The 15,293-nt window shown below is 42.4% G+C and overlaps 2 protein-coding genes across 4 annotated transcripts in view; one reads left to right on the plus strand and one right to left on the minus strand.

The window, feature by feature from the left end:
* SH3BP2 (SH3 domain binding protein 2) overlaps positions 1-15,293 on the minus strand; it is a 33,152-nt gene that overhangs the window by 3,812 nt on the left and 14,047 nt on the right. For 2 of the 3 annotated variants that reach the window (XM_081876324.1, XM_081876326.1), the window contains 6 exons: positions 9,547-9,664; positions 7,722-7,792; positions 7,001-7,089; positions 4,826-4,891; positions 2,485-3,070; positions 1,136-1,265 (listed from right to left, as the gene is read on the minus strand). In XM_081876324.1, coding sequence (XP_081732450.1) covers positions 1,136-1,265; positions 2,485-3,070; positions 4,826-4,891; positions 7,001-7,089; positions 7,722-7,792; positions 9,547-9,664 — 1,060 coding nt within the window. Of the gene's footprint in view, positions 1-1,135; positions 1,266-2,484; positions 3,071-4,825; positions 4,892-7,000; positions 7,090-7,721; positions 7,878-8,236; positions 8,896-9,546; positions 9,665-15,293 lie in introns of those variants that run through there. The other variant, XM_081876325.1, reaches the window with a different exon arrangement.
* On the plus strand, positions 9,798-12,338 carry LOC309350552 (uncharacterized protein; the record flags this gene model as incomplete). Its single annotated transcript, XM_081877518.1, has 2 exons — positions 9,798-10,163; positions 11,286-12,338. Exon 2 carries the CDS (start codon positions 11,328-11,330, stop codon positions 12,336-12,338), a length of 1,011 nt encoding a protein of 336 aa, XP_081733644.1. The 5' UTR covers positions 9,798-10,163; positions 11,286-11,327.

Genomic DNA, 15,293 nt, shown 5'->3' on the forward strand with positions numbered 1-15,293 from the left:
GCCCTGTGATCTTCAGATGAAGGGTGGTGTCAGGGGCTCAGGAGCAGAGGCACAAGGGAGAGAGGAAATGGAGAGCGAAGGGGAAGAATCTGAGGGCAGCGTAGGGGAGTATGACAGTGGCACGAGAGATTCCATGAGCTTCTCCAGCGAATCAGAAGATTCCCAGAGGGGGGGCGCCGAGGGCCAGGGCAAGGGGGGTCCCAGGGGGGATGCACCAGAAGCAAGGGGCCAGCGGGGACTCCCAAAGCAGCAGCGGGAGATCAGGACCAGTTCCCCCACCAGAGCGTAGTGGGGGGGAAGAGTCCCATGTATCAGGGCCAGCGTCTCCTCCAGCAGGGAGAGAAGATGAGTCCGGGCTGACCACGCCTCTATCGGAGAGTGAGGGAATGGAGGGGAAGTCAGGTCCAGCTAGCCCCCCCCGAAGGGGGAAGTAGTGACAGGAGCAGTGTAACGGTCAGGAGAAAGGTTGCCGGCTGGGCGCGCGCGCCAAGTTCGGATGTGCAGGCCCGCGGGACAGCAGAAGACCCGGATTGGGAACCAGGTCCTAAAGCCCGCCGGAGGGAGGGGGAAGACTCAGGGGACTCAGCGTCAGAAGAGTCTAGAAAGGGCAAGACCCCAGCGGACAGGCGGACCCAGAGGAGGAAAGAGCAGAGGAAGAGGTGGAGCAAGGCTAGAGTCTTAAACTGGTGTCTGGGGGGAGGAGATTCAGACGGAGCTTCAGCGGTCTAGAGTTTGAGACGTAGAGCTGCGCGCCGCGGCTTTGAAATCGAAACTGAACTTCAATAAAGACTTTTGTATATAACAACGGACTGGCGTTGGTCCTTGTGAGCTGGGACCTCGGGCAGCTCTGACAGGTGGCATATGAATTTAATAAATAATAATAAATAATACCACTGCATTTTTTTGATGCAAAGGCAATGTCATGGTGAGCTGCATGTGAATTTAGTGTATACTCCTACTTTACAAGTGCTTTTGCTGTAGCCACTCAGTAACATATGAAGCCGTTCTGCTTGTTTAAAGATCATTAGATGATTTGCCCATCAATTCCAAATACAAGGTATATCAGGGTTCTGGTACTAGCCAACAGGATAGGACTCTATAAAGCAGAGCAATCTTATGGAATGAGCTGCCTTACCTTTTCATAGTCACCATCGGACTCTTCTCCAGATAAGTCTGATTTTGAAGGCAATAGTGGATTCTCAAATGAGGCAACTCGGAAACTTTGTCCATCTGGAGAAGATCTTCTAGGAGAAGCAGAGTCTAAACTGAAATTAGAAAGGAAATATTACATCGTTAACAGATTACGTAAGGAGATTCACATATGCCCAGTGCTTCATATCAACTGAGCCTGGGATAGATCTACTGAGTCTTCATAACTGAAGCATATGAATTGAATAACGCAATGCAACCAATAAATACACATGTAACACTTGTAGCTGCACACAGCAGCCAAAAATTGGCAAAAGCAGACAAGTCGCTTTGCACACCATTGTTGATCTTTGATTGAGAAACTCCCAGCAAAACTTCCAAGGGACCTTAGAAAGCCTGGGAGCAAGTCTGAAAGCTAACTATCTAAAGCCATTCCAGATGCTTAATTAGCATTAAAGGTAAAGGACCCCTGACAGTTAAGTCCAGTTGTGAACGACTCTGGGGTTACGGTGCTCATCTCGCTTTACGGGCCGAGGGAGCCGCAGACAGTTTTTCTGGGTCATGTGGCCAGCATGACTAAGCTGCTTCTGGTGAAATCAGAGCAGCGCACAAAAACGCCATTTACCTTACCGCCGGAGTGGTACCTATTTATCTACTTGCACTTTGATGTGCTTTTGAACTGCTAGGTTGGCAGGAGCAGGGAGCTCACCCCATTGTGGGGATTCAAACCGCCGACCTTCCGATCGGCAAGCCCTAGGCTCTGTGGTTTAGACCACAGCACCACCCGCGTCCCATTAATTAGGATTAGGGGACCACAAATACAGTCACCAATCAATCAGGAATCGAATTCAGGGAACCAGGACAGGGGTTTAGTCAGCAGCCTGGAAAAACTGCAGTATTTTGTCATTTGTTATAATCTGTGAAGCAGCAGCAGCAAGCAGGGGCTTTAAAAAATTATGTTCTTCTGCCACCTCTGATGTTACATCAACCGAAAAAATAGAAAAAAATTTCACGAATGTTTTCCCTTTGTGTTGTGTTTTTAAATTTGCATTCCTGGGACAACTTAGTTTTTTAATCCATCCCCCCCCCCACTAAAATCTGAGGTCATAATGGGCTTTTAAAAGGTTTTTTTTAAATTATTCACTAGTTTATCTATAAGAAGACTGTGAGTATTATTTGTAGGTTGGTAACTCAGCAAATTGTTTGCAAGACTGCTCTGGCAGCTTTCCATTCCAAGGCAAGGATTTGGGGGAATGGCAAATGAATTACTACCACATAATTGAATTAACATCAGAATCTCCAACATGATCAATACACATTTGTTTTCCAACTTACTGTGGAGGCAAAGGATTCTCTGGTTTAGAAACAGGCACACGTGGTTTCTCACAAGGCACTTGAGGCTTAGCTGGTACTTTTGGTGTCAAAAGTCCAGGTTTCCTTGGTGCCTGGGTATTTACCAGTGGAGTCACAAGATACTGTGGTAATTTGGGCTTGGTGCTTGGCAATGAAGGAGGCACTTGCGCAGGAAGTTTTTTCTCTTTAAACCTCTGACTCTCTTCAGCAGTACGTAAAGTGCAGGTCAGTGGCAGACGTATACCTGAGGAAGAGCAACTCTCTGTGAGGTAGGTGGGCTTTTTGGCCAGAGGAATAGGAGGCACTGGTGGACCCTGGTTAGTGATTTGATGACGTGCTGGGTGGGGTCTCACATCATGCTCTGCTTGGCACTGAAAAGGGAATTCTCCTCTCCTGCTTAAGAGGACTTCAGGCCTCACATCCGTTAAGCTTTTTTTCAGGGAGGGCGCTGGAAGCACCGGCACACCACACCTGCCAGAGAACGAGTGTGCTTTTGTCTCTGGAAAGAAAGCTTTTCCCGGCGATGGAACCGGAGGAGGCGGGTACACTGGTGGAGATACCACATGATCTGTGTAAAAAAGAAGTAGAACAAGCCCGTCATTTAAATGGAAGTGTCTTCTACTCAGAGGAGAATCTGACAAATTTATTTAAAGGTCATTTAAATTGTAGATGGGAGAGAGGGGGAAATGCCACGAGGCACAAATAGAGGACAGAGATGCAGAAATTAGAACAAGTGACAACCACTTTAAAAACTGTATTCAAGACGTTAGTGGCATTACAGTCCATTTAGTATGTAATTTAGAGTAAGTCACAGACCCTGGGAGTGACAGAGAAGGAAGGGGCATGGTCCAGATCTGGGTATCACTCAGCAGGCCACCATCTCTAGTCCAAGTGCTCATTTTGAGTCTCATCAGTTACCAAACCATTATCTGGTATGCAAAGAAAGACACTTCAGGATGTATCCCAAAGTTATATTTTGTGGGAAGAATGAGTGACAGAGGTACAATTTGAGATTTTAGTGATCAAGACTTCAGCACAGATGCTGCAAGTCACATTTGAGGAGACTTGGAAAGTTATTTGTTCTTTTAAAAGGGTTGTGAGATTGACTAATTGGGAAACCTAGTTTAATTCAGAAGCAGGATCTAGCTTATCTCAATATATTACTTACAATAGAAGGCAGCATGCCTAGAGAGTGGCAGGTGTAGCTGAGAACTGAGATTGCTTATACAGTGGTACCTCGATTTTTGAATGTCTCTGTTGACAAACATTTCAGTTTTTGAATGCCATAAACCCAGAAGTAAATGCTTTGGCTTTTGAACGTGCCTCGGAAGTTGAACATGCCACGCGGCCTCTGCTGAGTGCAAGATCCTGAGGCCTAGTTGTCGACTACTGAGTTTTCAGTTTTCAAAAGTTTCAGAACTCAGTCTTCTGGAACGGATTATGTTCGAAAACCAAGGTACCACTGTGTAAAGTATACATTATACGCTTAATGTAAGTTGCAGCTGCATTGTTCGTGTTGTTAATCATTTCTTTTCCTTGTTTATATTTGGATTATTATTATTTTTTAAGTAATGTGAGCACAGAGGTGAGCACCCTTTTTGACTCTGAGGGCCACCTGCAGCGGTGATAACTTACAAACTGCATGCACATACTCATCCTTTGAGATGGCCCTTTAAAGTATAGCATTGCTGGAATGGAGAAGGGTAGACTCCTCTCCTCACCAGAAGGGAGACATAGCACTTCTCTTAGCTCACCTGAGTTTGGCAGGCTGAGTGCAGCGTGATTTACACAAAGAGGAAGGTGCATGAGGTGACTCATCCTGTGTGCCTTCCTCCCAACTGGAATCAACATTTCTCTGGCATGCTAACCTGATTTTTATCAGTGGCAGCAAAAAGCAAAAGTTTAGAGTAGACAATGCTAAGATAGGTAGAGAGTTTGAAATCTGTCTACCCAACCCAGTGTCCTGATAGGTATGGGAATTGGCCCATTTGATAGGCAGGGAGGCGGTGATACACTGAGCTATGTGTTCATGCAAGTGTGCACATGTGAAAGTCTAGGGTAGTCACACCCACTTTCCACACCCACTTATTGCTGGGCTGTGGGTGCCAAATGGTTTACCAATGGTGGATGTAACTTTAGCCATTCCTGCTATAGATATTATTTTCATTAAACCCTCAAGGTTTTTCTCCTGTTACCAAGTACCAATAAATCTCTTCATTTATTTCAAGCTTTGCACCAACAAATTGTTAGTTACAAGCTGGTCAGATTTCTGAAAATCATCAATCTGGTTTCTGTGGAGATGTAACTTCCTAGTTCCACATACCTTCACACTTTATACCATCCGAGTTATCTGGCTGTAAATATTCATCATCTTCATCCTGGTCATAATCTGAAAATCAAGGTAATGCATTAAATAGCACAGCAAAGTTACTTGACAGTACATGCCAGGGGCTCTGCAGCAGCTTGCCCAGCCAGAGGAAAACATGATTGGGCTGGAAATGACACAAAGCCAGTAGCATTCTGCTCACATCCTTACACATGGCCTCTCAAAACTTGCTTTGGGGATGGTAAAAACTGCAGCGCCCCTTTAAAAGGCAAGCAACTAACATAAAGATAGAAGAGAAGCCCTGCTGGATCAAGACAAAGGCTCTTCTAGTCCAGATTCCTTTTCTCACAGTGGGCAACTAGATACCTCTGGAATTCCACAAGGGGCCAATTACAACAGTGCTCTCCTGACTTGTGGTGACCACCAAGGGGTATTCAGCAACATGCATCCTCTGCCAGTGGAAGTACAGCATAGCCTTATCCTTCAGGAATTTGCCTAGCCATCTTTTGAAGCCATTCACATTGGTGACCACCATCACCACTTCTTCTAGAATCCCACAGTTTAAACTATGTGCCATTTGATGGCTTTTCTTTTGCCTGTCCTGAATCTTCCAACATTCTTCATTGGATGACCCCAGGTTATGAGAGTGTTATGAGAGATGGAGAAAAGCTTCTCTCTCCTCACTTTCTCCACAACAGTCATAATCTTGAACACCTCTCTCATGTACCACCACCTTATTGCCTTTTTTAAACTAAAAAGTCCCAGATTTTGCAACCTTTCCTCATAGGAGCTCTAGTTACTTGATCGTTTTGGCTGTCATTTCCTAAACCTTTTCCAGCTCTACAGTACCTGTTTTCCAGGTGAGCTGGCACAGTATTCCAAGTGTGGTCTCACTATAGATTTGTATAACAATGCTATGATTTTTCATTTTCAACTTGTTTCTTAATGATCCATAACATGAAGTTCACCATGTTAGGGACAGCCATGATACATTCATGTTGAGCTTTGCTACTAATTAGGGACTCTGTCTGTTCTCTTTCCCTCCATGTACCTTTAAGAATTCATGCCTTGGCAGTGGTACAAGTTCTCTGGGGTAAGCCAAAGGGCAAGAGCTCTAGGGCTCTTTGCCTGGGGTTTGTGCACCTGGGAGGAGAGAAGGAAGCCAGTCCAAAGGGACTGTGGAAAGGATGCTCCTAAGCTTCTCGCGTGGAGAAAAGATACAGACAATCTGGATCTTCTTTGGAACCTGTTGCCCCACCCTTCCAAAAACAACATCGTTTCTTTATTTGATCAGTTTCTTTATTTGAGGGTGAAACAGAAGTGGAGACTAAAACCTAAGAAAAACTAGCTGCCTGGGAAAGTGAATTCTCCCTTCCCAGAGAGAATATATCAACTGCCCCAGAGCTGGTGCCATTTCTGATATTTCTGATATTTTTTTGAATCACTACGAGTTCATATTAAAGTGCATTTTTATGGTTTGTTTTTATGGTTTGTTTTCTGCCTTATTTATATGCTATCATGTTTTTGATATGGTTATAGTGATTGTAACAGTTGCTAATTTAAAACGTTATCGCTATTACCGTGAGCAGCTTTGAGCTCGACATTGTTGTTGGAAAGGTGGAATACAACTGTTAAGTCAAACCTGATTTGGATAGGGTTGCCTTCCCACAAAGGGCATCATTCACTTCGGAGATTTTCCTGCACTCATTGCTGTCTGTGGCAGTACAGGTGGCAGCTATGCCTAAGGAGTGTGGCTGCCAACAAATGATCAGGAGACTTAACGTGTGCTCCTGTTTGTTCCTTGGCAGGAGAGGCTTGCTGCCACAGTCAATCAGCTGATCGCCAGTGAAAGAAGCCTGTGGGGATTGGCTGTGTTAGAGAGTTCCATGTTGAAAACTCCATAATGCAGAGCTTGAAGTCATCACCTGTCAACTGACCAGCAGTGACTGCAAGCAGCATTTGAGTCCTAGCTGTGCTGCAGAGGAAGATCCAAGGTGAAGTCAGGTGATTGATGGTAGACAGGCCCACCCACCTGTCAAAGTAGCCCTGTTGGGGAACCTAGGATCTGGTCCAGCCATTGGAAAGGTTCTTCCCTCTGCCTCACTCCACAGGAAAAATGTCTACCAGCTGCATCACCTTTATGAAAAAGGAACTTCTAAATTATCTTCTTACCTGAATTTTCCACTGAATGTTGAGAGTAGTGTATATTAATGGGTCGTTCTACTGAGCCATAGAAACTGTCAACATCTGAACCAGAATCACTAGAGAGAGAGAGAGAGAGAGAGAGAGAGAGAGAGAGAGAGAGGTTTTAGAGATGGCACTTGTACAGTGGACTTATGGGAAGAGAAAAACTAGAGCACATTGATTGTGGAAATACAAAGTAACTGGAAAAGTATTTATATCTTATGTTACTGACAAAATGATATTGTATTAACAGGCAACATTCTTATTTTAGACTTTATAGCAGCCTTCTCCAACCCTGTGGAACGCCCTCCCACCAGATGTCAAGGAGATGAGTAATTATATAACCTTTAGAAGACATCTGAAGGCAGCCCTGTATAGGGAAGCTTTTTAATGTGTGATGTTTTATTATGTTTTTATATATGTTGGAAGCCGCCCAGTGTGGCTGGGGCAACCCTGTCAGAGGGGCAGGGTACCAATAATAAAAGAATGTATGTATGTATGTATTATTCTCCCTACTTTAGGGGTAGCCCGTGTGGCACCCTCCAGATGTTTTGGAATACAACTCAGATCAGCCCCAGCTGGCATGGCCAATGGTCTGAGAAAAAAGGAGTTGGCCCAAAGCTTCTGAAAGCACCAGACTGAGGAAGGCGGCTTAAGGCAAGTTCCTTGTCACTCTTCTGCCATGATGCCTGTGCCAGCATGTGCTGACCTTAAGTCAGTAATAGTTTCCTTCTTCTCATGGTAGTGATCTATTTCTCTTCTAAGTGAGGCCATCCAGTCCTGAAAGACAAATGATGCATTATTTGGTAAGATTTTTAAGCAACAAGCATTTTGAAACAGGTATGTTTCCAAGATACAGTGGTGCCTCGCAAGACGAAATTAATTCGTTCCGTGAGGCGCTTCGTATAGCGGTTTTTTCGTCTTGCGAAGCAAGCCCATTGACAGCTTAGCGGATTAGCGCTATTAGCGGTTTAGCGGCTTTTAGCGATCAGCTGTTAAGCAGCTTATCAGCGGATCAGCTGATAAGCGGCTTAGCGGCTTAGGAAAAGGGGGGGGGAAGAGGGAAAAAACCCGCAGGAACTCGCAAGACATTTTCGTCTTGCAAAGCAAGCCCATAGGGAAATTCGTTTTGCAAAGCGCCTCCAAAACGGAAAACCCTTTCGTCTAGCGGGTTTTCCGTCTTGCGAGGCGTTCGTCTTGCGGGGCACCACTGTATAACTGCACAAACAGCTATGAAGCATGTAACATTCTATTAACTAATTTGTATTTTCAAAGCAACTATTATACAAGATTTATACAGGGGAGTAATCTCACATGGGCCAACCTCACCCCATGGCCATATTTTTAATAGTACGAATGATACAACTGAACTATGGCCCATGCCTGCAATGCAGCACAGACCCTAAGCTTTCATTTTTTAAAAAGGAAGTAGTAAACCTCTCACCCTACTAGAAGGAAAGTGATGAAGAAAAATATGCAGGCACACTTCTAAGCAATTTCTGTGGCATATGCCAGCCTGGCTACTCCCATCTTTCAGTGTTTTTAGCCAATGAGTGAAGTTAGAACTGGGAATGATAAGTGATTTATTTGGACACCCTACTGGGATCCTAAAGAGCTACTGCTTTCCCCTCTGCTCTAGTGCACTTTTCCTTCCTGCTTCTGTTTCATTTTCTAGTCTTTCGAATCTCATTAGTTCTAAAGACCAACTTTTGCCCTTCCCTCAATCACCTCAGGTGGTTTTGTTTCAGGTAAGGTAGTCTCTAAAAGTATTTTTTTGCAAATGCTGCTACGTAATAGGTAGCTGAAGTCCAGGCAGCCTCTAAGAGTTCACCATATAGTTAACATGCAATACAGTGGTCTACATGACTACTCAGAATTAAGTCTCTTTGAATTTACTGCTGGCCACATGACCCGGAAGCTGTACGCCGGCTCCCTCGGCCAGTAAAGCGAGATGAGCGCCGCAACCCCAGAGTCGGCCACGACTGGACCTAATGGTCAGGGGTCCCTTTACGTGGGAATAGGACTGCAGGCCTTTGCTTGCTTGTGAGGAAGGAGCATAGGGTGAGGGGGGGGGTCAGTATCAATACAAAACAAACAGATCTTGCAATAAAGGCATTTATTTTAAAAATTATGAAAGAGGAGTATAAAATTAACAATAATTTTGGCACAATTAAATTATTATTAATAAAATACAATTATTTTATACATTTAAATATCATGTTATTTATCCCAGTGGGTCTGCTGTTGGAGTAGAATATTGAAATGTAGGGCTTTTTGGTTTTTTTACTGGGCCATTAGGAAAAATACTGTCCTTACTACCTATAAAGAATTAAAATAGTAAAAAGGAAAAATAAAATTAAAAGTATATCACTCTGCTTTTCACAATTATTAGTATATAATTATGGCTGTGAGGGGGCATAACTGTGACTATCATGAAGGGACCCTAAACTTCTGAATTTGCCACTACAAATGGCTAGGAACATAGCGTTGATTGCCTTTCAAATATCTTATTTAGATAATAAATTTTATTTCACCTTTCTTTCATCTTCAGAGGCGGCAGAAAAAAACCAGGTCCTATGCTTTTTGCTAATGTGAACCAACTTGAAAGGAAATACATTGTTTGATGTTGTTTCTTCTGCTGCCCGCATAACCCTGTGTAACAATGAAATAATTTTTATTTTATTTTTATTGTTTTTGAATACATTTTTATTAAAGTTATACACAAAACAGACATATAAAAAAGATATATATATATATATATATATATATATATATATATATTTGCTTTCGTAGATTTTCACGGGTACAGGAATGCAGGTTTTGGTGTCCTCGGGTGTCTTCCCGTGTAAAAGTTGGGGTGTCTAGGCGACGTTTCGACGAGGTCTCACTCGTCATCTTCAGGCTGGTGCTTTCGGCTTCTTGTTACTGGAACAGAGCAGGATCTCAGTGTTTGAGTTCCTATAAATACTGTAGAGGGGGTGTGGTGTATAGCCTCCAATGTTCTGGGCAGAGAGGAAGTTCCCAGGCTAGTGTGCCTTTTCTTCTTTTGTTCCTTAATTACTTGAGAGATATCTTGAGTGATTTCTTGAGTGATATCCTGAGTACCACTTAGGTGGGTCATTAGGTGTGGATTAGTTGCTAAAGTCTTTGTGTCTTGACCTCTTGAACTTTGTGAAGAGTTTTCATGAGAAGATGGCTGTACTGTACTTAGTTGTGCTCTGGCTTGGCTTCGTGTATAGGGGCGAGCTGTGGTTTTGTGGCTTGTGTCAGCCAGATCTGTGTAGGGATTGCAGGGGGGTGCAGCATCCGGAGGTGCCACCATGGATTGGCTACTGGATGGTGTCTGTAATTCATCTGTGGAGAGGGTCTGGGTTTGGGTCTGGTGTGGTTGATTGGTGTTGGCGTTCTGTGTGCCTCTGGATCTGGTGTCAGTTTTTGTGGGGAGGGCTAATTTCCAGATGTCTGGCAAGCGGGATGTGTCGTCACGCTTGTTCATGTTGTGAGGGTGTTTCTCTATCTCGATGGCTTCCATGATTATTCTCTTGTGGTGATGTTCCGTGTTAAAGAGCAATTTGGAATCTGCAAAATTACTTTCGTGTCCTGTTTCTTTCATGTGTTGGAAAAGAGAGGAAGTTTTTTCTTCTTTTTTGACGGCATTCTTGTGTTCTGCGATACGTGCATTTATTCGTCTGTTTGTTTGTCCAATGTACGTGGCTGGGCAGACTTTGCAGGGTATTTCATAGATCCCTTGGTTTTCCAACTGGATTTTATCCTTGGGGTTTCTGAGGATATTGGCTATTTTTTTTGGTTGGTGCAAAAGGCTGTTTTGATATTGTGTTTATGGAGGATTTTGCTAATTTTATCTGTAGTGCCCTTGATATAAGGAAGGAGGGCCATGCCATTGTTTTCTTCTGTGTCTTGGTTTTTGGGGGGTGTTTCCTTTTGGATTAGCTTCGTAATCCTGTTTTGCTGGTATCCATTGGCAATTAACACGTTTGAGAGATTCTGTAACTCAGTTGTCAAGTGGTCTTTGTCAGCCAGGCGTTTGGTTCTGGAGATGAGAGTCTTGGCTACGGAGTTTATTTGTGCAGGGTGGTGGTGTGATTGTGCATGTAAGTAGCGGTTGGTGTGTGTTTTTTTTCCGGTAGATAGTGTGTCCTAGGGAGCCATCAGGTTTTTTGTAGATTAGGACGTCAAGGAGTTACAGAATCTCTCAAACGTGTTAATTGCCAATGGATACCAGCAAAACAGGATTACGAAGCTAATCCAAAAGGAAACACCCCCCAAAAACCAAGACACAGAAGAAAACAATGGCATGGCCCTCCTTCCTTATATCAAGGGCACTACAGATAAAATTAGCAAAATCCTCCATAAACACAATATCAAAACAGCCTTTTGCACCAACCAAAAAATAGCCAATATCCTCAGAAACCCCAAGGATAAAATCCAGTTGGAAAACCAAGGGATCTATGAAATACCCTGCAAAGTCTGCCCAGCCACGTACATTGGACAAACAAACAGACGAATAAATGCACGTATCGCAGAACACAAGAATGCCGTCAAAAAAGAAGAAAAAACTTCCTCTCTTTTCCAACACATGAAAGAAACAGGACACGAAATTAATTTTGCAGATTCTAAATTGCTCTTTAACACGGAACATCACCACAAGAGAATAATCATGGAAGCCATCGAGATAGAGAAACACCCTCACAACATGAACAAGCGTGACGACACATCCCGCTTGCCAGACATCTGGAAATTAGCCCTCCCCACAAAAACTGACACCAGATCCAGAGGCACACAGAACGCCAACACCAATCAACCACACCAGACCCAAACCCAGACCCTCTCCACAGATGAATTACAGACACCATCCAGTAGCCAATCCATGGTGGCACCTCCGGATGCTGCACCCCCCTGCAATCCCTACACAGATCTGGCTGACACAAGCCACAAAACCACAGCTCGCCCCTATACACGAAGCCAAGCCAGAGCACAACTAAGTACAGTACAGCCATCTTCTCAGGAAAACTCTTCACAAAGTTCAAGAGGTCAAGACACAAAGACTTTAGCAACTAATCCACACCTAATGACCCACCTAAGTGGTACTCAGGATATCACTCAAGAAATCACTCAAGATATCTCTCAAGTAATTAAGGAACAAAAGAAGAAAAGGCACACTAGCCTGGGAACTTCCTCTCTGCCCAGAACATTGGAGGCTATACACCACACCCCCTCTACAGTATTTATAGGAACTCAAACACTGAGATCCTGCTCTGTTCCAGTAACAAGAAGCCGAAAGCACCAGCCTGAAGATGACGAGTGAGACCTCGTCGAAACGTCGCCTAGACACCCCAACTTTTACACGGGAAGACACCCGAGGACACCAAAACCTGCATATATATATATATATATATACACATACAGAAAAGATTACAAAAAAGTGGTCACTACAACAGAGATATACAAGCCAACTTTTTCCTTTTTCCAACTATACAAAGAAAATAGTTTAGCTACATCATGCAAAAAAAGAAAAAAAAGAAAAGAAAGAAAAGAAAAAAGAAAAGAAAAGAAAAAAGAAAAGAAAAGAAAAGAAAAGAAAAGAAAAGAAAAGAAAAGAAAAACACCCTGAACTCCCTTCCACCCTTTTGGTAAGTATCGAATATCTACTTCCATTACGTATTTGATTTTTAATCTATAATCCTAAATTCACTCGCTGGTAGTATTGTTCTAACCCCGCCAGTTCACATTAGACATTTATTCCAATATAGTTCCAGTATTTACTCCAATTTTTCAGAAATTTCTGTTCATCTTGATCTCTTATTTTACCTGTTAATTTATCAAGCTCAGCATAATTTACCATTTTAATCTGCAGGTCATTTATGCTGGGGATGGTTTCCACTTTCCAGTATTGTGCCAACATAATTCTCGCTGCTGTGGTGGCATAGAGGAATATCGTCTTGTCTTCCTTTTTGATTTCTTTGCCCGTCATTCCCAGCAAAAAGGCTTCAGGTCTTTTGGGAAAAGTGTACTTAAGTATTTTTTTAAGCTCATTATAAATTGATTCCCAAAAGCCTTTCACCTTTTTACATGTCCACCATAAATGATATAGGTCACCCTCCACCTCACCACACTTCCAGCATTTCTTATCCTTTAATCTAAACATTTTGGCCAATTTCACAGGGGTGTGGTACCACCTATATAACATCTTCCAAACATTTTCTCTCAGTGCCATACATGCTGTAAACTTTATGTTACAATTCCACACTTCCGACCACCTTTCGAAATTGATGTTATAACCAAAGTCAATTGCCCATTTAATCATTGCCTCCTTCACCTCCTCATCCTTTGTATACCACTCTAATAGTATATCATAAATTCTGGATAGGGTTTTGTTTTTGCCTTCTACTACTTCTATGTTAAATTTTGATTTTTTATCATCAAAACCCAACTTCTTCTTATCCTCTTTTAACAAATCATTCACCTGGTGGTATTGCAACCAACCAGTGAATAAGCTTTTTATCTCTTCATAAGGTCTGAGTTTGGGCCCTTGGTCTGTTTTTCTTAACATTTCTTCATAGGTGGCGTTTTTCTCCTCCATGTTTGTTTTCTTGACCGTTAAAACCTCTATTGGTGAAATCCACCAGGGAGTCTTTCTTTCAAGGAGGTTTTTATTCCTTTCCCATGCTTGGTATATCGGTCCCCTAAAAATATGGTTTAAAAAGCTCTTGTGGACCTTCACTTTCCCATACCAAAGGTACGAATGCCATCCGTACCAATTATTAAAACCTTCCAGGTCCAATAGGTCTCTATTCTCCAGTTTTATCCAATCTTTTAACCAGAGTATGCAAGCCGCTTCATAGTATAAACTTAGGTCCGGGAGAGAAAAGCCCCCTCTTTCTTTTTTATCTATCAAAATTTTCATTTTTATCCGTGGCCTTTTCCCCTGCCAAATATATTTCGCCAAGGCTCTCTGCCACTCTTTACATTGTTTTAAGCCTTTAAGTATGGGGATAGTTTGAAATAGAAATAGCATTCTAGGCAGAATATTCATTTTAACAACAGCTATCCTCCCCAAAAAGGAGAGTTTCATTCTCCCCCAAATTTCCATGTCTTTCTTTATACTCCTCCAGGTGACATCATAATTATCCTTATATAAATTTATGTTCTTAGCTGTGACCCATATTCCAAGATATTTCACTTTCTTAGCTACCGCAATTTCCGTCCTTTGTTCTAGATCTATCATTTCTTCCTTTGTTAGATTTTTGACCAACATTTTGGTTTTATTTTTATTTACCTTAAGTCCTGCCACGGCTCCAAATTCGTCAATTTTTTTGTAAAGCTTCTTTTACGCTATTTTTTGGGTCTTCTAAGGTTAATACGATGTCATCTGCAAAGGCCTTGATTTTATATTCCCTCTTTCCTACCTTGACTCCTTTAACTTCTGTTGCCCCCCTTAGTCTCTCGTTCAGTATTTCTAATACTGTTATAAACAATAGAGGAGACAGGGGGCAGCCCTGTCTAGTTCCTTTATATATGCTAAAGTATTCTGTTGTGGTGTTATTTATTACCAACTTTGCCTTCTGTTCCTTATATATTGCTTCTATGCCTTTTCTAAATTTCTCTCCCATTCCCATCGTTTCCAGACTTTTCTTCAAGAAATCCCACGAGATATTATCAAACGCCTTTTCAGCGTCTATGAACACCAAGGCCGCTTGTCTATCTATACTCATATCCAAATATTCAATAATATCTATCAAGTTCCTTACATTTTCCCTTAATTGTCTCCCTGGGAGGAAGCCCGTTTGATCTTTATGTATTTTATTGTTCAGGACCTTTTTTAATCTTTCTGCCATTATATCTGCAAATAGCTTGTAATCATTATTTAATAATGAAATTGGCCTATAGTTTTTCACTTCCAAGGTATCTGCATAACAATGAAATAATTTTTAAGCTAAAATCATGTTTATAAAGATAGCAAAATTGACATACCACAATTGCATATAGACTTTTCTGTCCCAAAGACCAACCAAAGCAATCCACAGCACAACATCTGTACTGCTTTGTCTAAAAGAGCCATAAAAATGTAACCCTACTAAACTACAGGTGGAAACAACCTCCGCAAAATAGGAGGATCACATGAAATAGTTTCCAAAAGGGTAGCCATGTTAATTCTTGCAGCCAAAAGTCTTGCAACCCCCTTAAAATACATTTATTAAGGCATGCTTCTTTGTGGACTACAGCCGACTTCATCAGCAGCATGAAGCATTCTCCTAAATAG

Source organism: Podarcis erhardii, assembly GCF_964252035.2.
Source record: "Podarcis erhardii genome assembly, chromosome: 9".
Classification (NCBI taxonomy): domain Eukaryota; kingdom Metazoa; phylum Chordata; class Lepidosauria; order Squamata; family Lacertidae; genus Podarcis; species Podarcis erhardii.